The sequence below is a fragment of the Cetorhinus maximus genome, chromosome 4 (assembly GCF_964194155.1).
Source record: "Cetorhinus maximus chromosome 4, sCetMax3.hap1.1, whole genome shotgun sequence".
Lineage (NCBI taxonomy): Eukaryota > Metazoa > Chordata > Chondrichthyes > Lamniformes > Cetorhinidae > Cetorhinus > Cetorhinus maximus.
In genome coordinates, this window is record NC_135882.1 from 95,578,496 (window position 1) to 95,602,200 (window position 23,705).

A 23,705-nucleotide genomic window follows, 5' to 3' on the forward strand; every position below is an offset into this window, starting at 1 on the left:
GTACATAGTATATGATTAGCATATTAAATGATTAGGATTAATCCATTAACAACCCAATATCCAACATAACACATTACACTGCAATGCCTTCACAGGCATGTGCTCCAACCTGACCTATTTTACGATAGTCACTCTGCCTAGACAATCCGCAGGCTTCATTGAATTTGAAAGTCAAGGTCTGGTGATGTCAATGAGACACCGATATAATTTTAACTTTGTGCCTGTATTGTAAGATCTGGTGCTGGTCTCACCAGAGAAGCCTAACACCATGAAGAAGCCCCAGAAGAGGATAAAGATGGTAAGTATGCTTTTTCTGGGGGGTGGATGGGGATGGTTACTGGAGGATCAGGAATGTTCCTCTCTGCACCACAGGAAACTCCCATCTCCCAGGCTTCCTTCCTGCTCCCCTCATGAGCCCAGCCGGCAGGGTCCTGTAAAATTCTGCCTAAGGGCCAGTTGTCAAAGCAATACCTGCAGTGTAACAGCAGCATTACACCTTTGCACCAAGTCAAAATGTTCATTAGATCACTAACGGAAATGGTTAATGCAATTCTGATCAATTAACACTTCACTTGCAGTCTGAATAGAACACAAGAAAAAGTCCATCATCTGATAGGCGTTTCATCTCTGACCTTTTATAGGTGAAAATATGGGACAGCGCCTTCAAACTTTCCTGTTGTTGTTTTGCCAAATCTGTCACTGTGCATGCTTTTCTTATGCATTACACCTCACAGTGTTGAAATCAAGGTTTATTGCACTACCTCCCACTCTGATTCATTCTTTCCCAATGCCTCAGATTGTGGAGTTGCTTCTCCTCCTTACTTTGTAGCACTGACATTTCACCTGTTTTGCAATAAAAAAGTTTCCCCAATAAATAAGCAAGCATTTAATAACATTGAGTAAGTTACATAGTACAGTTTTTCATCTGTTATTGTTCGTTGGTGGTTCTGTGTGAATACCTGCTCTCACGGTTCTTTAGGTTTTTTACAATTATCTGCTAGCAGCTTATGATACATACTTTAATATACAATTTTACTGCAATGTTTTGCAATTGATTTCTCTATAATCCTGAGATACCAATTTTATTAATCCTGTGTGAATGTCATTATGTGTCAAGGATATGAAGTTCATCAATACCTGCTGTCCATTTTGGTAATCTCTTCAGAGTCGGTAAACAGAATAAAATATACCATAGAAAATTTAAAATTATCAATTTTCAAAGATATCAAGGAACAATTTCAAAGTTATTATCTAATTTTCAGCATTTATCGAACAGCATTAAGCTACCGGAAACAAAAGTGTGAGGATTTAAATCACAAGGGGAGAATTTCAATCCTGTTTCTCCATTTACTTGGGCAAAAAATGAAAGATGAGGGTGTCAAATTTTGAGTTATAATCTCCCATGCTAACTCCATCCCAGAAATGCATTGGCTATCAAATTGGGTGCTGGTGACTTCTGGGGATGCTTGCCTGAATTGGGCATTTATGACCCCACAAACGAGAATGTAAGACCCAGGGTGAAGTTGATAAGCAAATGTCTCAGCTCAGATTGTACATGCTCCATCCAGATTTTCAGTGGCCTAACCAGCAACCCTTAAATGGACTATCAAAGTCACTCCAAAATTATCTGGAAAATCTTTAATATTTGCATTTTGGTGGAGCCAGGAGGAACAGGAGTCGGCCATCTGGCTTCAAAAAATACTTTGACATCTGCCAGACACCCTCACCTTTAGGATTGGCTAGGCCCCAACAGGCAAGCTGCTTCAGGACATTCGACTCGTGTCTGTAGTTCTCCAGTTAGGAGGCTCATTTTTTGATTGGATTTCAGGCTTATACCTTTGTGTGTGTCACACATTTTGTGCTGGAAATTGGTGGAAGCTGCATTTCCCCATTGTGGTATAGTTGTAATTGATGAATTAAATTGTTTGGAGGAGTGCCTTTGCTAATTTAATATTACAACGATTGCTACACTTGAAAAATACTTCAAAGAGAAGCACTTAGGGACACACTGATCGTGTGAGAATCACCACATAAATCCAAATCTTTTTTAAACCCCTTAACCCATTGGTTTTAATAAAAGTCCTGGTTTTATACTTGTGCCCCCTTATTTCAATAAAATAAGAACGTGTTCAGTTCACCTCCTATAGAATCATGGAATGGGGGCCATTTGATCAGTCTAGCCTGTGCTGACTCTGCAAGAACAGCTTAGCTAGTCCCACTCCCTGAGCCTTTCTCTTGCTCCTGCAATTTTTTTTTCCATGTGCTTATCCAGTTTCCTATTGAAAGGTACACCTGAATCTATCTCCGCCACCCTTTCAGGCGCTGCATTTTAGATTGTAACCATTCGCTGTGTAACAAAGTTTTTCCTCATGTCACCTTTGGTTCTTTTACCAATCACTTTAAATCAATGTCTGTCCTCTGGTTCTTGACCTTTCTGCCAATGGGAGCAGTTTCTCTCTATCTATTCAGCCTAGATCCCTTATGATTTTGACATCTCTATCAAATATCCTCTCAACCATTTCTCTACAGAGAACAGCCCCAGCTTCTCTAATTTATCCTCATAATTGAAGTCTCTCATCCCTGGAACCATTTTCGTAAATCTTCTCTAAACCCTTTCTAAAGCCTTCACACCCTTCCTAAAGCACAGTGGCTTTATTGAATTGGACAGGACATTCCAGTGGAGGCCGATCTGTGGAGGTTGATCACAACTCCCTTTGGAGTCTACATTCCTGGACCAGGCTCTGTTTTTATACTGAATTTTAACAACTCATTAAAAATCGTCAAAATTTCACCATATTTTGAATAAAATTTTTTGCAGAAGTAATTGTTCTCTAAATATGTAATTACAAAATTGTGTGCTTTCTGTTTCAGACTATAAAAGATGTGCAAGGTTGCTAACAAGATTAGCTGTGAGTCCATTGTGTACACAACATTAAATATTTGCCATGTAAGTATACAGTATATGCATAAAATGATCTTAACTTTAGGTGTTGAAATTCCTTGGCCCTGCTGCATGAGCAGTGAACTGGGTATCCCAATACCCAGCAGAGGTACCTCCGCTGGATTATTCTGATTTAGGACGGGATCAGTTTACTTGAATAATTCAAAAGGTGCCAACTTTACCATGGTCTTATTTTGGATGCTTACTTGATTAGCGTTCTCCAATAGGATTAGCACTAGCCACATGTGGTGAATTGGGAATCCAGATATGGCTTATTGTATTTCTGATTAATAAATTAAAAAATGAATAATAGTCATTTTGCATGTAATCTTAATAACTGTTCAAGCGGTGCATACATATGAACTTTAACCTTTTTATGCGTTTGCCGGAAATGGTGAGAAAATATGCAAGTGTTTCTTTATTCTTGTGAGTGCTCTACTTCCTTTTTTTACTATGTAGTGGTATGTGGTAACTAAAAACAATTTTGTATAATTTTCTAAATTAAAAAAAGATATAAAGCTACTATCAAGTGCATAAGCTAAATAAAGTTTGGATTGTGCTTTTAGATATTAGCATATGAAAAGTTTAAGCCTAGTTACCCACAGAGTTAAATTTGAATTAGATTAAAATGTTGTTTAAGAGATGACCTGCAAAGTGCACATATTTAGATTTCATTCTACACTCCAAGATACCAGGAAATATTGGACAGAAGAGCAGAAGAACATCAGGCAGACAAAGCACAGAAGAGGGAATCATGAGACAAAAGGCACATAATACCATGGGATATTTTGATATATTTTGATGTAGCTTTGAAGTGGTGGTGTAGAAAGGATAAGGCATTAACTGCTCTCATCCCACCAGATATAGCTTCAGGATTTTTTTCACTATAATTACTCATGTACCTTAAACTGTGTGATCCTATTTCCCTATATCAGATTCCTGGGGGTATTGGGGAGAATTTTAACTTTGAGGAACACATGGGGCAGGATTTTGAGGTCGTCAGGCGGGTGGGCCCGGGAGCAGCCAGGAAATGGTCCGCTGCCTGCGATCGGCCCCCGACCACGATTTCACACTGGTGGGCCAGTTAAGGCCCACCCAGCATAAAACGCGGCTCTGCACTGGCCGGGGAGGGGCACGCGGAGGCGGGGGCCTGTCGGACGCCAGGTCCAATGGCGACCCGGGGGTCGGTTTAAAAACAGCCCAGGCAGCCCCTGGAAGGTTGCCACAGAAGGACGTGTGTTCAGTGCCCCCAGTGGAGTCGAGTGTGGCTGAACACGGCAGGCAGGAGGGAGGGTGGGCACTCCGGCCCACAGCTTTTGACGAGTGCCTCGCTATCTTCCTGGAGGAGGTGACTGCCAGGAGGGACACCCTTGTTCTCAGAGATGGGAGGAGGAGGCCACCACAACTCACCAAGAGGGCATGGGAGGAGGTGGCAGCAATGGAGCGGCACACATGGATGCAGTGCCAGAAGTACGTCAATGAGCTGCTGCACTCAGGAAGGGTGAGTACAATGTTAGCATGGGTCAGTGTGCAGAAGTGTTAACGTGTGGCCATCCCCCCATCAACCTCAGTTTCCCAGCTAAAGTCTGAGTGCCAACTGTTAATGACAGCAGAGTTGGCCAAGGGGGTGAGCCCTGGCTGCTTGGACTGAGTGCCTTGCGACTCGAGGGCCACGGCTCAAATGTGCTCTGCGAGGTGTTCCTCAGCTGGGGTTGGCCAGGCTGCAATGGCACTGCAGGTAGAGAGTGGTCTAATCAATGCTCCTCTGTTCTTTCAGGAGAAGACAAGCCATAACCAGGCAGAGAGGGCATGTAAAGGCTGAGCGCAGCCCAACCTCCTGCTACTCAGTAGGTTCGAGTAAGATGCCCTGGAGCTCGTGAGCTGACATGCTCCACGTGCAACCGGGCTTAGAGAGGCGGGGATGCCAGACGAAGTTAAGAATGCAGTGCACAGAGGTGAGAGTTTTGGATTGTGCAACCATTCTAGCTTACTGTCTTCACTGATGTCAGCCTTGAACCTGGAGTCTCTATTGACCATTGATAGACAATGCAGATCTCCATTGTCTCACCAGCGTACCCATGCACAGTGATGGTTGATGACTTTAACTAATGACATGTCCTTGTTCTCCCTTTTAGGTTCACCTCTGCTCTGCGGACCCCAAAGGGCCACCCCTGACACTGGAGGACCACCGGGCATCACTTTCACCTGCGTCACACCCCTCTCTGAAGCAGGCACCAGCACAGATACCAGCATCTCAGTGGGCATTAGTTCCGCGGCTAGTATCTCGGTGCACATTGGTGAAGGCTCTTCACACTCACTTGAGGTGCAGGTGGAGTGAAAGAGTGCCCAGGGCACCAGCAGTTGGAGGAGCGCTGGGGAACAGGACATGCATAGCCGAAGGCTGATGATGAGCCTCTGGAGTCGTCCATTAGGCAGCAGATGCTGGATGTCCAGTGAGATGTGTGGGAGGATCTGGCAGAGATCCATGAGGGTATGTGTGCTGTGGTCTCCATAATGGAGGAGTCCATGCGGAGCATGAGCACTGCATTTACCCTCATGTTGAGAGAATGGCGACTTTCATGGAGAGGCAGCTGAAGGGACAGAATCAGCGGTTCCTGGGATTGCGCTCGGACCTGCAAGCCCTCACACAGGCACTAACCTCAGGTGGTCAGTGCCAGTGTGGGAGATGGATGAGGCACCAAGTATCCCAGCTAGGTGCCCATCCATCAATGGCGAGCAGGGAGGTCCAGAGCAACCTCACGTTTGTGCACAAGCTGCTTGTCTTCTCTGCGGGCTCCTCTCACTCTGGATGATGGCAGCAGCTCCTCCACCCCTCTGCCAGTGACCGTTGCATCTGATGAGGCTGCGATGACTGGGGTGTTGCCAGCAGTGGCACTGGCCACTCCCTCCCAGGTGGGGACAGCACAGGCTCCACTGGCCAGAGGTTGACCGCCATCGTCATCAAGGTCAACAGGACAGCAGAGTTGGCAGGCTGTCTCCAATGCCAGTGCCAGCGAGGGGGGTGGGTGGGGCGGGGGGTCAGTTGTGGGTGCACCAAGACGTAGCTTTCGCAAATGTAAGTTAAAGGAACCATGAGCACAAAAGGGACAGGTCATAGGTAATTTTATGTTTACTTTATCTATACTGGTGTGGTGATGACCAGAGAAGTTTATGTAAATAGTTTGGAATTTTCAAAATGAGATAAATTTTGTTTTTGTTGTCATGGCCTGAGTATGCTTCACCTTTTTGTTTTATTGGTGCAGGGTACGCCTGTATGTAATGCTGGATGTAAGTGGCTCTGAGCATCATTGCACAGGCACTGAGTGTTTTTTGTGTTCAAATGAAAGGGTCCAGACATCTGGGATGGAGGAGGCAGCCCTGGCATGCGGCTGAAGCTGATCTTTGGTAGCCTAGGTGGAGGAGCATTGGATCAAGGCGTCCCTGGTGTCCCTGTCTCCCTGAAGGCTACCGAGGTCTGCCTCCATGCCATCAGCGTTCTCCTCACCGTGCTCTTCTTCTGACTCACTACTGGACTCATCATCTGTGACCTCTGCAGCTGTGTCAAGATCCTCTTCCTCCAGTGGGCACCCCCTTGCCAGTGCCAGATTGTGGAGAACACAGCATGCAGCAATGATCAGTGACACCTGCTCTGGGGGTATTGTAGTGCGCCCCCTGAACAGCCTAGGCATTGGAAGCGCATCTTGAGAAGACCTATGGTCCTCCCTACTACCGCCCTTGTGGAGGCAGGACTCACATTGTGACAGAAACAAAAAATTCTGGAAAAAACTCAGCAGGTCTGACAGCATCTGTGGAGAGAAAGACAGAGTTAATGTTTCAAGTCCAGAGACTCTTCCGTATTGTAACGCTCCTCTGCCTCTGTTCTTGGGTGGCGGAGCGGCGACATGAGCCACCTCTTCAATGGATAGCCTTTGTCTCCCAGCAGCCATCCACCCAGCCGGGCTGGAGCACTGAAGAGCCTCGGCACCTGGGAGTGTCTGAGGAGGTAAGCGTCATAGGAGTTGCCAAGTACCTTGCACAGACTTGCAGAATCTGCATCCTATGGTCACACACTAGCTGCACATTCATGGAGTGGAAGCCCTTCCTGTTGATGAAGGCATCTGACTGACCCACTGGTGCCTTGATGGCCACATGTGTACAGTCGATTGTACCCTGGATGCGGGGGAACCCAGCAATCACTGCAAAGCCCCTGGCTCGCTCAGCCTGGCTGGATTCAAACGTACTGTAAAGAATAAAGTTCAGGACCCGCATGAACTGAGCTTCTGTCACCAGCTTAACGCAACTGTGATCGGACGACTCCACGCAGAACCCCCATTGACCCCTGGAAATAGCCCGAAGCATAGAAGTTGAGGGCCGCTGTAACCTTCAGGGGCACTGGCATGGGGTACCCACCCACACACACAGTCAGAGCTGATCTCAGGCCCAATCATTTAGCAAATGGAGGTCACGGTCTCCCTTGAAAGGGGGAGCCTCCTTTGGCATTGCACCTCATACATATTGAGGTAGCTGCATCACTGCCTGTAAACCCTGCCAGCAGGATAGTGGTGTCTTCTGCTGTCCCTTCTGCCTTGGGCTTCCTGCTGGCCCTGCGCCCCTTGTGCCTGCGCCTCTCCTCCCACAGGTCTGTCCCCTGGAAGCTGCATAGGGACACCTGGCCTCCTCTCACTTCTGCCCCTCTCTTCCTCCTCAGAGGAGGTGCCACCAGCGGAGACCATAATCCACATTACCAGAGTAATGGAAGGCTATCTGATACCTGGCAGGGTCCACACAGTCTGATCCTCTGGAGGCCTTGCAGATACCAAAGAGTCCTAAAATGAAGCCTGGAATGCTAAGAATTAAGCCCCGAACAAAGGTGAAGCTGCTAAGTACCAATAAGTCACCAGCATAAAACTATCTACCAAATTCCTCACTACTCACCCTGGCAATGCTGCTGACCCTTCTTATCCCGCCCTTGGAAATGTTTTTGAAAATGTTGGCTGGCCCCCTGCTCGTTTTGCCCATGCGAGATCGCATGGGCAATGAAAATTCATCATCAAATGCACTGTTAATGGCCTTAAGTGATGTTAATTAATGGCAGGCGTGGCTCTGGCACCCGCTCATGCCCACCGAGTGAAATATCGCGCCTGTGCATGATGACGTCGGGACGCTCACCTGATGTCATCGCGCGCTATTTTACATCTTATCGGGTCGGGCTCGTACCCGCCCATGGGTCGTAATATTCTGTCCATGGGTTTGGGTATGGTTGGGGGTCAAATCCAACAAAAAAGTGCAGGGAAGCAGGCTCCAATCCCCCAATTTATGTGCTATACTCAAATGTGTTAGCCTATGAACATGCAAATATATGAATTAGGAGCAGGAATAGACCATTCGGCCCCTAGAGCCTGCTCCGCCATTTGATAAGATCATGGCTGATCTGCTTGTGGCCTCAACTTCACTTTCTTCCTACCCTGATAACTTTTGATTCCCTTGTTAGTCAAGAATCTATCTACCTCTGCCTTAAAGATATTCCATGACCTTGCCCCCACTGCTCTTTGGGGGAGAGAGTTCCAAAGATTCATGACCCTCTTAAAGAAAAAAATTTTTCTTATCTCCGTCGTAAATGGGGGACCATTATTTTTAGACTGGCTCCCTAATTCTAGTCTCTCCCACAAGGGGAAACATCCTTTCAACATCCACCCTGTCAAGTCCCCTCAGGATCTATGTTTCAATAAGATCACCTCTTAATCTCCTAAACTTCAATAGATAAGTGCCCTACTATAGACTCCTTATTAATAGACTCCAGCAATTTCCCTACAACAGATGTTAAGCTAACTGGCCTGTAGTTTCCTGCTTTCTGCCTCCTTCCTTTCTTGAATGGAAGACTTACATTCACTATTTCCAATCTGAAGGGACCTTTCCAGAATCTAGGGAATTTTGGAAAATTAAAACCAATGCACCTACTATCTCAGCAGCCGCTTCTTTTAAGATCCTAGTATGAAGTCCATCAGGACCTGGGGACTTGTCAGCTTTTAGTTCTAATGATTTTCTCAATACCCTTTCTCTGGTCTTGTAATTGTTTTAAGTTCCCCCCTCGCTTTCACCTCCTGATTCCCAATTATTTCTGAGATGTTATTTGTACCCTCTACAGTGAAGACAGACACAAAATCTCTGTTCAACTCATCTGCCATTTCCTTATTTTCCATTATTAATTCCCTTTCTCACTTTCTAGAGGACCAACACTCACTTTACTTACTCTTTTCCTTTTTAAGTACCTGTAGAAATTCTTACTATCTGTTTTTATATTTTTAGCTAGCTTTCTATTGTACTTTAATTTCTCCCTCCATATTAATCTTTTAGTCATTCTTTGCTGATCTTCATATTCTTCCCAATCTTCTGACCTGCCACTCTTCTTTCCAGAATTGTATGCTTTTTCTTTCAATTTAATACTATCTCACACATTCACAGAATTGTTATGGTGTAGAAGGAGGCCATTCGGCCCTTCGTGTCTGCACCAGCTCTCTGAGCATTTTAACTTATTGCCAATCTACTGCCTTTTCCCTGTAACCCTGCACATTGTTTCTACTTAAATAAGCATCCAATGCCCTCTTGAATGCTTCTATTGAACCTGCCTCCACCACATTTCCAGGCAGTGCATTCCAAACCCTAACTACTCACATTGTGAAAAAGTTTTTTTCTCACCTCGCATCTTTAACTTCTTTATTTAGCCATGGATGGTGTGTCCCTCCCTTAGATTGTTTCTTTCTCACTGGAATGTATCTTTTCTGAGTATTTTGAAATATCTCTTTAAATGTCTGGCACTGTATCTCTACCTATCCCTTAACCTAATTCCGCAGTTCATCCAGTTTAGCCAGCTCTGTCTTCATGCCCTCAAAATTGACCTTATTTACATTTAAACCACTAGTCTTAGATCCACTTCTCTCTCCCTCAAACTGAATGTGAAATTCAATCATATTATAATCACTGCTACCTAGGGGCACCTTCACTGAGAGGTCATTAATTAATCCTGCCTGGCTGTTTACAACCCCTGAGGGAGGGTAGGATTGCCCATTAACCAATGGGCAACACAGACTTAAATTAATGTGGCATGTAGGTTTCATGAAACTCATTATTGAATGCAAGGTGAGAATGCAATGGCGATTGAGGTACTGATTCGAATGTATGGAAATACTGCACTAAATACTCAGTATTTATGACTGCTTTCTTAACTATTAGTGAGAAAAGGTTTGTTTAGCACTTTTGCTGGGGTTTTTTGTGGTTTGCTGAATGGGTGGTGCATTGGCTGCTCTAGTTTGGACCCTGGATGAGGAGCAATATGATGAACACCAGATGCAATAGCAACAGCAGCAGCTGCTCTTAAGAGGCCTGTAGCTGGACAGCAGAGCGGGGAGCAGCAGAAAGCTGCAGCTCACAGGAGGCGCTAACCCCGATATAGGGTGCATAGTCAGAGGCTACGTTCTCTTGACTTGTTGGTACATCAGTGCTTCCTGAAGCTGCAGTTGTCATATCAAGTGCTGGGGGTTACCTGCAGCCTCCTAGAAGAAGACCAGCTCCCTGCTGGACCAGGCAATACATGGCCAGCATGCATCAAAGTCATGAAAGCCAAATATTGCGAATGCTGGAAATCTGAAATAAAAACAAAAAGTGTTGGAAAAACTCAGCAGGCCCGGCAGCATCTGTGGAGAGAGAACCAGAGTTAATGTTTTGCGTCCAGCACAGACTCGAAACATTAACTCTGTTTCTCTCTCCACAGATGCTGCCAGACTTACTGAGTTTTTCCAGCAATTTTTGTTTTTATGTGTCAAAGTGACATCTTCAACATTTTAGCCTCTGGATCCTTCCAGGGCTCTACTGGAGACATACCCAGATCTCTCAATAGGCTGCCTGCAATACATAAAGGGTTGTTTTCCAGAACCAGAAATTACGTGAGCTTTGTCTGTGATGATGCCAGTTAGAATGAGTAGGTTCTCAGGTTTGTGTCTCTGGCTGGCTTTCCACAAGTGCAAGACATCATGTACAGTGAAACACATGGCAATCCAACACTCCCTGAACAATCAGGAGAATCTTTGAACTGTAAGGGTTTCAGTTTCATCAATGTACAGCTGGTGTGAACCTCAGAAAAGTTCTTTCTGCAGGTGCATGCACGGTTCTCAGGGAGCTGCCATGATGCTTTCATTCTGAGGCAGTCCAAGCCCCCCAACATCTTTGGACTGCAAGTGGATTTAGAGGCAGCTGTTAAGAAACATGGGATATCACTTCAAGCTTCGCTGATGGCACACATGAGAAACCTAACCAGTGAGGTGCAGTAGCACCAAATGTGTGCCATATAACCACCGGATATGCGATTAAACAAATAACGCATGCTTAAGATGCGTTTCAGGTGCCTCCACGCACCTGAAGTAAGTTTAGTACACAAGCCACTTGTTCCCAGATATGGGTGCAGTAGCATTCATTCTCTTTTGACCAATGCATGACAGGGTGAAAGAGCAGAAGTGACACAGAGCAGGACAAGCTGCTGGAAGAGGGAAAAGGTAAAGGGGGATGACTGTCAACAAGAGGCCAAATTTGCCCAGAGTGTTTCGAGAGCAATTCTCTATCCTGTACCTCAGTGATGAACAGTGTGTTAGACATCTCTACTGCACTAAGTATATTCTAACTAAAATACGCCACCTGTTGCAGCTGCCTGTGCAGCCGTTGAACCGGGCAAGGACAATGATGCCAGTGGCTGTGAAGGTGACCATGGCCATGAAGTTTCGTGCATCTGGTTCCTTCCAGGCTGGTGCAGATGACATTTGCAACACCTCCCAGGGTATCATTGACTGAATGCATACCGTTTTGCAAGTGCTGTATGTCAACTTTAAGATGTACCGCAACTAAAAGGTATTTCACTCCATCAAGGTCCAGCTTCTGTGCATATTGTGTAGGTTAATGCCTGCTATCATGGTCCCTTCATTCTGCTTCTGTCTGCTGTACCATATGCATTTGTGTCACCATGACAAACCAGAGGGTGGCTGCGGGACAACAAGGGCTGTCCTTTACAATATCAGTCCATTACACCAGTGTACCACCCGCACATGGAAAGCATGTGTACATGAAAATTTTGCTGCCAAATAAGTAAGAGAGAACAGACTATTGAGAGCTTAAACAACACTTCATTTCCTGCACCACTATGGAGAAGCCCTGCTGTATTAGGGAGAGTGAAAGTTGTGATTCATGATGGTTTAATGTAACCTCCTCAGCCTGGCCATCATAAAGGCACATCTGTTGACACCAGTTATACAGCAGCCAGCTGAGCAGCAGGAGGAGAAGGAGGAGGAGACAGAGCAGGCGAAAGAGAAACAGAGGAAGCAACCTGTGACCCAGCTGTCTGTGATTGACTCATTCAACTGTGATATCAGTAAATGCAACTCCAATTGCTCATTCACCAGCAGTTCCACAGCCTCTCTTCCACCTGTCAATGCCATCACAGTGTCCACTTGACCACAATGTGAAATAAAAGTCAACGCAAAAGTATTCCAAAGCAAATTTGTAAATCAAACCACACAATACTACATACAAATGCAAAATAATCACACTTGTGCATTCCCTTACTGCCTGCCCTCCATGTACCTTTGCCTCCCTTGGTGCTCCTACATAGTATGACTCCAGTGGCTGCGGTGTGGATGGTGGATGGCTGCTGACTTTCAGTGGGGAAGACTGCAGACGGCCTGGAGGATGACCTTGAGCAGCACTGACCTTAGGAGGCCTAACCCGGCCTCCCTGCACCATCTGGCATGGGCAGGAACAGTCTGGACTGGCTGAGAAACAGCAACATGGGCATTGGTGGAGTAGCAGTGATGGAAAGATGAATGTTGTTATCCTGAGAGAGGACAGTAGGTTTGTGCTCCATGGAGTCACTGCCATTCCCTGGGGTGGCACCTCAGCCATCTTAGTAATCTGTTGGAGGGCCCTTCAAGCCTCTTTCAAGTGCTGGTATCCCCACTTGTGATGACAGCTGTCTGGGTTTGTGTGGCAGCAAGCTCATCTTTCAGGTGAGCAGTTGGACCTGCTATAATAACAAGCTGAGCTTGTATGACAGAAGTCTGAGATTCCACTGCAGCATCAAAACTTTAGGTGGTTTTATGCTGCAATGGAAGCTGAGACATCGAACATCAAACTCTGTATCATGGTTGAGTGTGCTAATGGATCATCCTCTCCAAGTTGGAAAAGATGGACTCCAAGCTCTGCCAAAGCTCTGAGTAAATTTGGTGCCAGAATCCTCTGTGCTTCTTGATATTGACAGCAGACTTTCTGGTAGACCTGTCAACACACCAAACATTTAATTTTGCATACCAATCAGCCTTCTTTGGTTGGCCACCCCATCACTCACCTAAGTCTTTAGCAACAAAGCCTGTGTGGAATCTCACGCTCGAAAGCCTGATCTCTCCTTTCCCCCTGCCCTGGCTGCAGTCCATTTACATCCAGTGTCTCGTTCTGTGCAGATCCCCCCTCTACATTATCCTCCAAAGTATATGCAATGTCAGTATCTGCGCTGTTTGCTGCAAATGTCAGGGCAGTTGCCAGAGTTTTTTCTTCATCAATGTTCTTCTGTTCTTCCACCTCTTGGTCTTCTACCACAGCCTGACCAAGTGGCAGTTCTTGGGTATCTGAAAAGATAAAGACACAGGGGTCAGGTTGTGGTGAGGAAGAAGGGGGAAGCAATGGGAATGATGTTTGGACCATTTGCACCTTGTAAATCAGAAGAGATTGTGGATGAAGGGGACATAGCATCTGAGAAGGATTAGGTGAATATACCATCATTTTGGATGGATTAAACCATGTGGCCATGGCTGTCCCCCTGTGTTAGTGAGTGTGGTGTAAGTATTTGGGTGATGTGGCTATGATCATGTGCTTGACATCAAGGCAGGTTTTGAGCGAGTGTGGAATCAAGGAGCTCTAGCAAAACCGGAGTCAATGGGAAGCAGGGGGAAAATTCTCAACAGGTTGAAGTCATACTTAGCACAAAGGAGGATGGTTGTGATTGTTGGAGGTCAATTATCTCAATCCCAGTACATCACTGCAGGAGTTCTTCAGAGCAGTGTCCCCGGCCCAACCATCTTCAGCTGCTTCATCAATGAGCTTCCGTCAATCACAAGGTCAGGAGTGGGGATGTTTGCTGATGATTGCACAATGTCCAGCACTATACATGACTTCTCAGATACTAAAGCAGTCCATGTCTATATGCAGCAAGACTAGGACTGCATGTAGGATTGGGCTGATAAGTGGCAAGTAACATTCGCACCATACTAGTGCCAGACAATGATAATCTCCAACAAGAGAGTTCAGCTACCTCCCCTGGACATTCAATGGCACTATCATCTCTGAATCCCCATTACCAACATCCTGGGGGTTACCATTAACCAGAAATTGAACCGGACTAGCCTTATAAATGCAGTGGCTACAAGAGCAAGTCAGAGGCTAGGAATTCTGTGGTCAGTAACTTATCTCCTGACTCCCCAAAGCCTGTCCACCACCTATAAGGCACAAGTCAGGAGTGCGATGGAATACTCTCCACTTGTCTGGATGAGTACAGATCCATTCAGAACATTCAAGAAGCTTGACACCATCCAGAACATGGCAGCCCATTTGATTCACACCCCATCCATCTTTTACTTCCTCCACCACTGATGCACAGTGGCAGCAGTTTGTACAATGTACAAGATGGTGATTTGGTAGTACAGAACTTTAGTATTGCTTAAAAAAGAGAATTTTTTTGTTGTAGCTTTTCATCTTGCACTTACCAGGACAATTCACAAGAATTGTCAAGAATTCACACTAAATGTCAAGGAAACAACAATTTATGCTGTATGAGAAGAGATTGTTTGGCAAGTGGACTTTGATTGGTAGAGGCATTGCCATGGAAAATGCACCAGTTAATGGTGACTGACAGTTAAATGTCAAGCATTGTTTGAAATTTAAACAAGGCAGCTTGACTCTGATTGGTCAAGGCATTGTCCTGAGGAATGAACCAGTGAATAGCTGTCACTTATTTGGTTTCGCTGAAACAGATGCAATGTGTCTACATGTTCTTTCTGTCTGCAAAGAACAGGGCCCTGTGTATTAATATATGTAGCTTCCAGTACACGCAAATGCGTCACACTGTGAGCCCGACTGACAATCTTAAATTGGTTGTCAATATAATTCTTAGTACATTGAGGATTATTTAGAAAATGTTGCCCAATCGTGGAATCACATCTAATGCTAGACACTGTTTTGAGTTTTGCAAACACAAGCTGGTTGGGTATGGTCTGTACCCTGCCCATTGTGAACAATGGCTGGGGCATGCTATTTGATACGATCCACTTGTCTTTAGGATGTATGGCCTACATACCTACAGCAGGATTTTCCGCACCCACCTGCCACCGCGATCTTCCGGTCCTGCCCCAAGTCAATGGACTTCTGGGTGCTGCCTCACCCGCGATGGGTCCCGCCCATGACGGGGCCAGAAAATCCCAGCCCAAGAATCACACTGGCACTGAAATTCACATACCACATTACTTATTTGTGTGACAGGCAGAACGTGTTTTTGGCTTAATGGCAGCATCCTGTTAGTGGTGAATACTATTCGTGTTGCTTCTGCATTGTAGCAGCGTGAAACAGCTAGCTTCACCTGTTACTCAAATTTTTGAGATACCTTGCCCTTCCAGGGTAATCTGAGGTAGACTGGGCACTTTTCAGGGCCAAAAGTGATGGCCTTAGGCATGGGATGGCGGAATTGTCTTATGAGTGAGACTGGGCCGAGTAGGACTGTTTTCACTGGAGTTTAGAAGAATGAAAGAGGATCTCATTGAAACATAAAAAAACTCTGACAGGGCTGGATAGACTGGATGCAGGGATGATGTTTCCTCTGGCTGGGGGCATCTAGAACAAGGGGTCACAGTTTCAGGACATGGGGTAGGCCATTTAGGACCGAGATAAGGAGAAACTTCTTCACTCAGAGGGTGGTGAGCCTATAGAATTCTCTACCACAGAAGGCTTTGGAGGCCAAGTCACTGAATATATTCAAGAAGGAAATAGATAGATTTCTAGACTTGAAAGGTGTCAAGGGGTATAGGGAGAGAGCTGGAGTATGGCATTGAGATAGAGAATCAGCCATGATCATATTGAATGGTGGAGCAGGTTCGAAGGGCTGAGTGACCTACTCCTGCTCCAATTTTCTATGTTTCTATGTTCATGAATTTGCACAATAACCAGCGCAAAATGATCTGATCAGGTTAGCCATTATCCTGCAGGGTGACTTTGATGCATCCTAGCTCAGCATCAAACTTACATGAGGTAATGGTGAGGAAAAGGCTCGGGCCCTATTTATGGGGTTTCTGATAAGGCCAATCTTATAGCGTGTGGGAGTGTAAGAATCCCAGCGTGTATATTGACCAGTTGGTAAGCTTGAAGGTAGGCAGAAGCATTTGCTACAGTCTTCAGCCAGAAGTGCCGAGTGGATCATCCATATCAGCCTCCTCCGGAGGTCCCCAGCATCTCAGATTCACTCCACATGATATCAAGAAACGGCTGAAGGCACTGGATGCTGCAAAGGTATGGGCTCTGACAATATTCCGGCAATAGTGCTGAAGACTTGTGCCCCAGAACTTGTCGCGCCCCTCGCCAACCTTTTCGAATACAGCTACAACACTGGCATCTACCCGGCTATGTGGAAAATTGCCCAGGTATGTCCTGTACACAAAAAGCAGGACAAATCCAACCTGGCTAATTACCGCCCCATCAATCTACTCTCGATCATCAGTAAAGTAATGGAAAGGGTCATCAACAGTGCTATTAAGCAGCACTTGCTCAGCAATAACCTGCTCACTGATGCTCAGTTTAGGTTCCGCCAGGGCCACTCAGCTCCCGACCTCATTACAGCCTTGGTTCAAACATGGACAAGAAAGCTGAACTCCCGAGGTGAGGTGAGATTGACTGCCCTTAGCATCAAGGCAGCATTTGACTGAATGTGGCATCAAAGAGCCCTAGCAAAACTGGAGTCAATGGGAATCAAGGGGAAAACACTCCACTGGTTGGAGTCATACCTAGCACAAAGGAAGATGGTTGTGGATGTTGGAGGTGATTCATCTCAGCTCCAGGACATCACTGCAGGAGTTCCTCAGGGTAGTGTCCTAGGCCCAACCATCTTCAGCTGCTTCATTGATGACCTTCCTTCCATCATAACATCAGTGGGGATGTTCGCTGATGATTGCACAATGTTCAGCACCATTCACGACTCCTCAGATACTGAAGCAGCCCATGACCAAATGCAGCAAGACCCAGACAATATCCAAGCTTGGGCTGACAAGTGGCATGTAATGTTCGTGTCACACAAGTGCCAGGCAATGACCATTTCCAACAAGAGAGAATCCAGCCACCCCCCCCTTGACGTTCAATGGCATTGCCATCATTGAATCCCCCACTATCAACATCCTGGAGGGTACCATTGACCAGAAACTGAACTGGACATACCACATAAATACTGTGATTACAAGAGGAGGGCAGAGGCTAGGAATCGTGCAACAAGTAACCCACCTCCTGACTCCCCGAAGCCTGTCCACCATCTACAAGGCACAAGCCAGGAGTGTGATGGAATACTCCCCAATTGCCAGGTTGAGTGCAGATCCCACAACACTCAAGGAGCTTGACACCGTACAGGACAAAGCAGCCCGCTTGATTGGCACCACATCCACAAATATTCACTCCCTCCACCACGGATGCACAGTAGTAGCAGTGTGTACCATCTACAAGATGCACTGCAGGAATTCATCAAGGCTCCTTCAACAGCATCTTCCAAACCCATGACCATTACCATCTAGAAGGAGAAGGCCAGCAGATAGATGGGAACACTACCACTTGGAAGATCCCCTCCAAGTCACTCACCATCCTGACTTGGAAATATATCACCGTTCCTTTACTGATGCTGGGTCAAAATCCTGGAACTCTCTTCCTAACAGCACTGTGGGTGTACCTACACCACATGGACTGCAGCGGTTCAAGGAGGAAGCTCACCACCACATCCTCAAGAGCAACTAGTGATGGGCAATAAATGCTGGCCCAGCCAGTGAAGCTCACATCCCTTGAATGAATTTTAAAAAAGGCTTGTTGTAGAGAACCCCCTGGCAGATATCTCAACTCGTATGTCAAGAAAGGGGAGTTCATTTGAATGCTTCATGTCAAAGGTGAATTTGAGCATAGGATGGAGCTTATTAAGACATGTAAGGAAATTATTACCTACAGCTACAGATTTAATCATAGCAAGTGTATCATCCACATATCAGAAATATGCAAGGGGTAGGAGGTTAGGTCTCAACGCAAGTGTCTTACAGCATTGCGAGGCCTTAAGATCAGCCTGGACATAAACATCACTAAACCTGACAAAGGGATGGGAATAATCATCCTTAACAAGCGTGACTTAATCAACAAAATTCATGCCATTCTTGATGACGGGTCCAAATTTGTATCCATTGGATCTGCCACTCAACATGACTGGACAGCCTTGCTCAAAAATTAGGTGAAAGAATGCTTGCTGGACTTGTGTGCGAGCAATGAACTGCCGTGTGATACATATGATAGGGTTTGTCCTCACGGCTTGCTGTGTCTGCGTATATATGGGCCGCCCAAGACAAACAAAAATGATGTCCCTTTACACCCTATCTTATCTATGTCCAGTCCTACATAGCATGAATTGGCTAAATGGTTGGGTGAATTCTTGCAACCAGTTTTCAACAAGTTTTCCACATACACGGTGAAGGACTCTTTCATATTTGCGAAGACCACACAGGACTTGCATATCGATAGCAATGCTATGTCCATGTGCTCATTTGACATTGCTGACCTATTCACCAATGCTCCACTTAAGGAAGCCATAGATATTTGAACCACCATTGTGTGAATCAGTATTCATTGAGCGTGTGAACTCAGCAACTTGTGCAGTTGAGTTCAGCTTTATTGACACCATGTATGCCCAAACAGATGGTGTTGCCATGGAATCCCCTCTAGGCACAGCTCTTGCAAACATCTTTGTTGAGTTCCATGAGAAACGTGTCATTGATGGAATGACTCCTAACCTCCTACCCCTCATATATTTCTGACATGTGAATGATACATTTTCTATATTTAAATCATCAGCTGCACATAATAATTTCCTTACATGTTTTAATTGGCTCTATCCTGTGCTCAAATTCACCTTTGAAATGGTGCAGTCAAATTAACATCCCTTCCTTTATGTACTAGTTGAGAAATCTGCCAGGGGATTCCCTACCATGGTCTACTGCAAGCCTACCTTCACTGGTCAGTATACGCATTGGGATTCTTACAGTTCCACACACTATAAGATTCGCCTTACCAAAAATCTTGTGAATAGGTCCTGAGCCATTTGTTCACAATGCAAGCTTGATGCTGAAGTAGGGCACATCAACGGCATCCTACGGGATAATGGCTACCCTGATCAGAGCATTTCATGTTGTATATTGCACAAACTTATGAATGGGCCAAAGGCCATCACTTTCGGCCCTGAAAAGTGCCCAGTCTACCTCAGATTGCCCTGGAGGGGCAAAGTATCTGAAAAATCTGAGCAACAAGTGAAGCTAGCTCCTTCATGCTGCTATTATGCAGTAGCAACATGAGTGGTATTCGCCACTAACAGGATGCTGCTGTCGAGCCAAAAAGATGTTCTGCCTCTCACACAGATGAGTAATGTGCTATATGAATTTCAGTACCAGTGTGATGCTAGGTATGTAGGCCATATGCCCTGTACAATAGGAGTGTGGTGTGTTAAACAGTGTGTGAGGTTGGTGGTGCAGTTAGAAGGATATGGCATTTGAAGATGCATTCACTAGCCACTCTTGTGAAATAATTGAAAATATTTTGCGACTCTGCTTCTGGGTCATTTAGGCTAGATTCCCAACATTGGCCGCCATGGTTATCTAGGGCAAAGTTTGTCTGGAAGGCCTACTGACCACCTGTGGATACAGAGCACCCCCTCCACCAAGGCATCCAGTGCTGCAGAAGAGAATGTTGGAACACACTCTCTCCGCTATTTCACCACAATTCACTCATGTTTCTGCTCAACCTCTCTGGCATAAACATTTCCAGCACCTGCTCCATCCAGAATGCACTGGCCCTTTAAGAGGTGTAGGCTGGCTTTAATTAATGCGGGATAGATTTAAGTGATACTAACCTTGCACGAATATGGTCCTCTTACTAAGGTGTGCAGCCACGCAACAACATGTTTGGCACTGAGTGCATGTAATGATCATGCAAATTAGTGGGCAGCATGAATTTGGCCTGCCGTCTGCATTAGAAACAACGGCCGTGGGTAATTCCCTAGGTCACAATCCCTACGCTTGTTTTTGGGGGCTGTCAAATTCTGCCCCCATCATCTCCTTGTTATTTTAATTGGAGGCTACACATTATTGTTGGGCCATTTTAGTAGATGGGCATTTAACACATTCACATAACATCGCTGTCAGTTAGGTTAATGAAGGGCTTAGATGAAGTAAGGTGGGAGCAGTCTTGTGTGTAGCATAAATCAGCTGGGCTGAATGATCTTGTTCTTGTGCTGTGAACTCTGCAATGCTATGAAGGTATTAACCAAATATTTTCAAAAATTATTCATGGAATATTTAACAGAGAATGTCTGACCATTATTTCACACATTTTTAATGGAGCATTTGCTTTGGGTGTGTTCAGTTATTTGTCGGAAAGTAGAAAATGCACGCTGGAAAACAAGGTTTCCACTCCACCTCTGTCTCAGGCACAGTGGTAGCTGCAACAACAGCTCTAAGGAAATTTTTGGCCAGGATTTTATATAGTTAAATTTTATTTTACTGAGTTCTCACAGAAGTACAATGATGTAACCATTACTTTCCAGTTTATAAAAAAATGTAACATATTACTGTAATTACTGTAATAGAAGCAAAGGTTACCCTAAAAATGTTGCTGCCAAAAAATGCACTGTTATATTAGTAGCTATAAGTCTGCTGTGAAATGTTTACTGGCCCTGAAATGAACAGTTTTCCCATCAACAATGTTCTGATTATTGAGCAAACAAAAGTATAGCTGAATAAGAACGCAGAACTCAATTTCCATTCTAGAGGAACATTTGCAGGATTACAAACTGCTTGTCAATGATTTAAAAATTAAGGACAATTTCAAACAGATCTTTGTTACAGGCAAATTTCCTGTTTGCCCCTGGTTCCATAGGGCTTATCTATGGACTGACTCAGCATCAGAGCTAGCAGACATTGCGATGGTCATGACTGGTGACCCTGAGTGCCAACTGCAGTTCATTGGTATTATGTCGATGAGAACCTGAAGCCCAGTTTCCAGCGACCCTGATGTCTTCTCCTTTGGGCGTGCATCCTAGGCCTGCGGCCCACTCTGCACTGGCACCCAGTGCCAATCCAGTTTCCCCTCGTCAACATCTTTCTACTCTGTCCCATCCTTCATAATTTTGAAAACTTCCATTAAATCCCTCATAGTCTCCCCTATTCTCATAAAGACATAAGAATTAGGTCAATAAACTCATCGATTTAATCCAATCATGGTTGATCAGTATCTCATATCCATTTACCCACTTTAGCTCCATTGCAGAATAGTTAGGTTGGAAAACCATAAGGAAAGGAGGAAGAAGAGAATTGTCAGTACTCCAGTCACAGAAGTTTTATGGGTTGAATGACCTATAAATTTCCATAAAGCTATTGGATAATATAAAAGGTCCAAGGGGAGGTGATGGAACAACATGAAAAGAATTAAAGAACTGGCAAGTAGTGGGGGTGCTGAAAATACACAGGAGAGGCGACCTAAGAGTAAAAGCAATAAAATAGGGAGGAGCGGTGTACAAATAGATGAAATAATAAATCTGGAATTGCAGCAGGCCTGAAATAAAGAAGAAAATATTAGCAAAATATAGTGTGTACTGCAAGGTCCAATTTCATCCCCAATGGGTTTCCAACTCTGAAATTTTAAATGTAGCCTAGACCACTGGTGCAGAAATCCCACCGGCACTGTGTTCACAGATCTTGGTTAAACTGTAACATTTTGATGTTACATGCTAGAAAAAGAGTTGCAATAAATGCATGCACAGCTTACAGGTTAAAAATATATAAATGGTTAATAAATTATTTCTGCAGCTCAGAACCTGTTGCATTTTCGTTTCTAAGTGTTGATTTTCATTTTCTTGCAGACCCAAGTCATTGAAGATGGAAACGCGATTTGCCTAGGAAGTGCCTTGAGAATTTCCCCAAGATGGATCTGAATTATAGCTGATATTGTTTTGGTTTACAGCATTGTTTGTTTTAATTACTGAATGCTTTTTATTTTCATATGTGTGTGAAAACATTCCACTTTTTGCGTTAATTAAACATATCTTTGATTTATAATATTATCACATAGAATTCAAATAAACCAATTATTTATTGAAATACTTTGTATATAATGATCTGCACTGATGAACTATTGTAAACAATACAGAAAATCTCTGTTGTATGAAGCAGTAGCCTTTATAGATTCTCATTTTATTGTCCTGACTTCTAAGAAAATGCTAGCAGTGGACCAAAGCAGTGAAGTTCCAGTATCAGCAGTTCTGTAATTTAACAGTGGTGCCAAATAAATAGCAGTGTTCTAATCAACAGGGAGCAAGTTACGAATGGTACTTTTGAAGGTATAAATCGATGTTCTGTTATTTCTTGTGTAATAAAGAGACCTATGTGATTCCCAAAGCTTATGGACGTCAACTGAAATGAAGGCACAGCAGTTAGCACAGCAAATGTTCACTGGATGAAGACTTGTTCTGTTTACACTTCCCTCAGCTGGTGTCAAGGGTTTGTCCCTTTTCAGTGACATGTCTTCATGCTGCTGATTGAGAGCATTCCGCACTACAGGTAGTCAGTGTTTGATTATTGTATTTTAAATTTGAAGATTTTTCACAATTTGAAATGGGCCAATATGATGTGGTGATTATTCTACAATGATACATGTCATTGTATTGTACCTGTACAATTTTGCTTAGACTTGTTTTCATTATTTGCACTGATCTTGAATGCAATGCAATTCACCTTCCTTAGAAGCTGTAAAATGAACATTATTCCTTACTCATTATTCCAAAATATTGGTTTAATAATTTAGTTCAGATGTTCTGTTACAATGTACTGCACATTGGGAATTTAAGCTCAAAATATACCATGCTTTGAAATAGTATCTTGTAGCTATTTTGAATTACCATAGGTACTGGCACTTATGTAAAATGTTGCAAATGATGTAGGTAATGCAAAAGACTGGAATACTACAGAACAGTTTATGGAATAAATTATAGTAATAATGAATAATGCTTTCTGATATTTTGTATTTATGGCAAATCTTCTATGGAGAGCTTGAGTCTGGGCTGTGCTCTCATGGTGGCCAAAGGAAGAGCTGCAGGGACATTCTGAGTGTTTCACTTAGGGGTTTTGATATCAACTTCGAATCCTGGGAGAAGTTCGCCCAGGATCACTGCACCTAACACAGCCAAATCACAGTTGCAGAATCATAGAAATGCTAAAGCACATAAGGAGGCCATTGAGCCCATTATGTCTGCACTGGCTCCCCAATGAGCAATTTATTTAGTGCTATCCCCCTGCCTTCTCCCCATAACCCTGCACATTCTTCCTTTTCAGATAACAGTCTAACTCCCTTTTAAATGCCTCGATTGAACCGGCCTCCACCATACCCTCAGGCAGTGCATTCTAGA

The 23,705-nt window shown here is 44.5% G+C and overlaps 1 protein-coding gene across 6 annotated transcripts in view; it reads left to right on the forward strand.

The window, feature by feature from the left end:
- alkal1 (ALK and LTK ligand 1) overlaps positions 1-23,304 on the forward strand; it is a 119,903-nt gene extending 96,599 nt beyond the window's left edge. For all 6 annotated transcript variants that reach the window (XM_078539714.1, XM_078539711.1, XM_078539713.1 and 3 more), the window contains 2 exons: positions 2,872-2,947; positions 22,164-23,304. In XM_078539714.1, the coding sequence (XP_078395840.1) occupies positions 2,872-2,936 (65 nt within the window). In that variant the 3' untranslated portion in view covers positions 2,937-2,947; positions 22,164-23,304. The remainder of the gene's footprint in view (positions 1-2,871; positions 2,948-22,163) is intronic.
- The last annotated feature ends 401 nt before the right edge of the window (positions 23,305-23,705 follow it).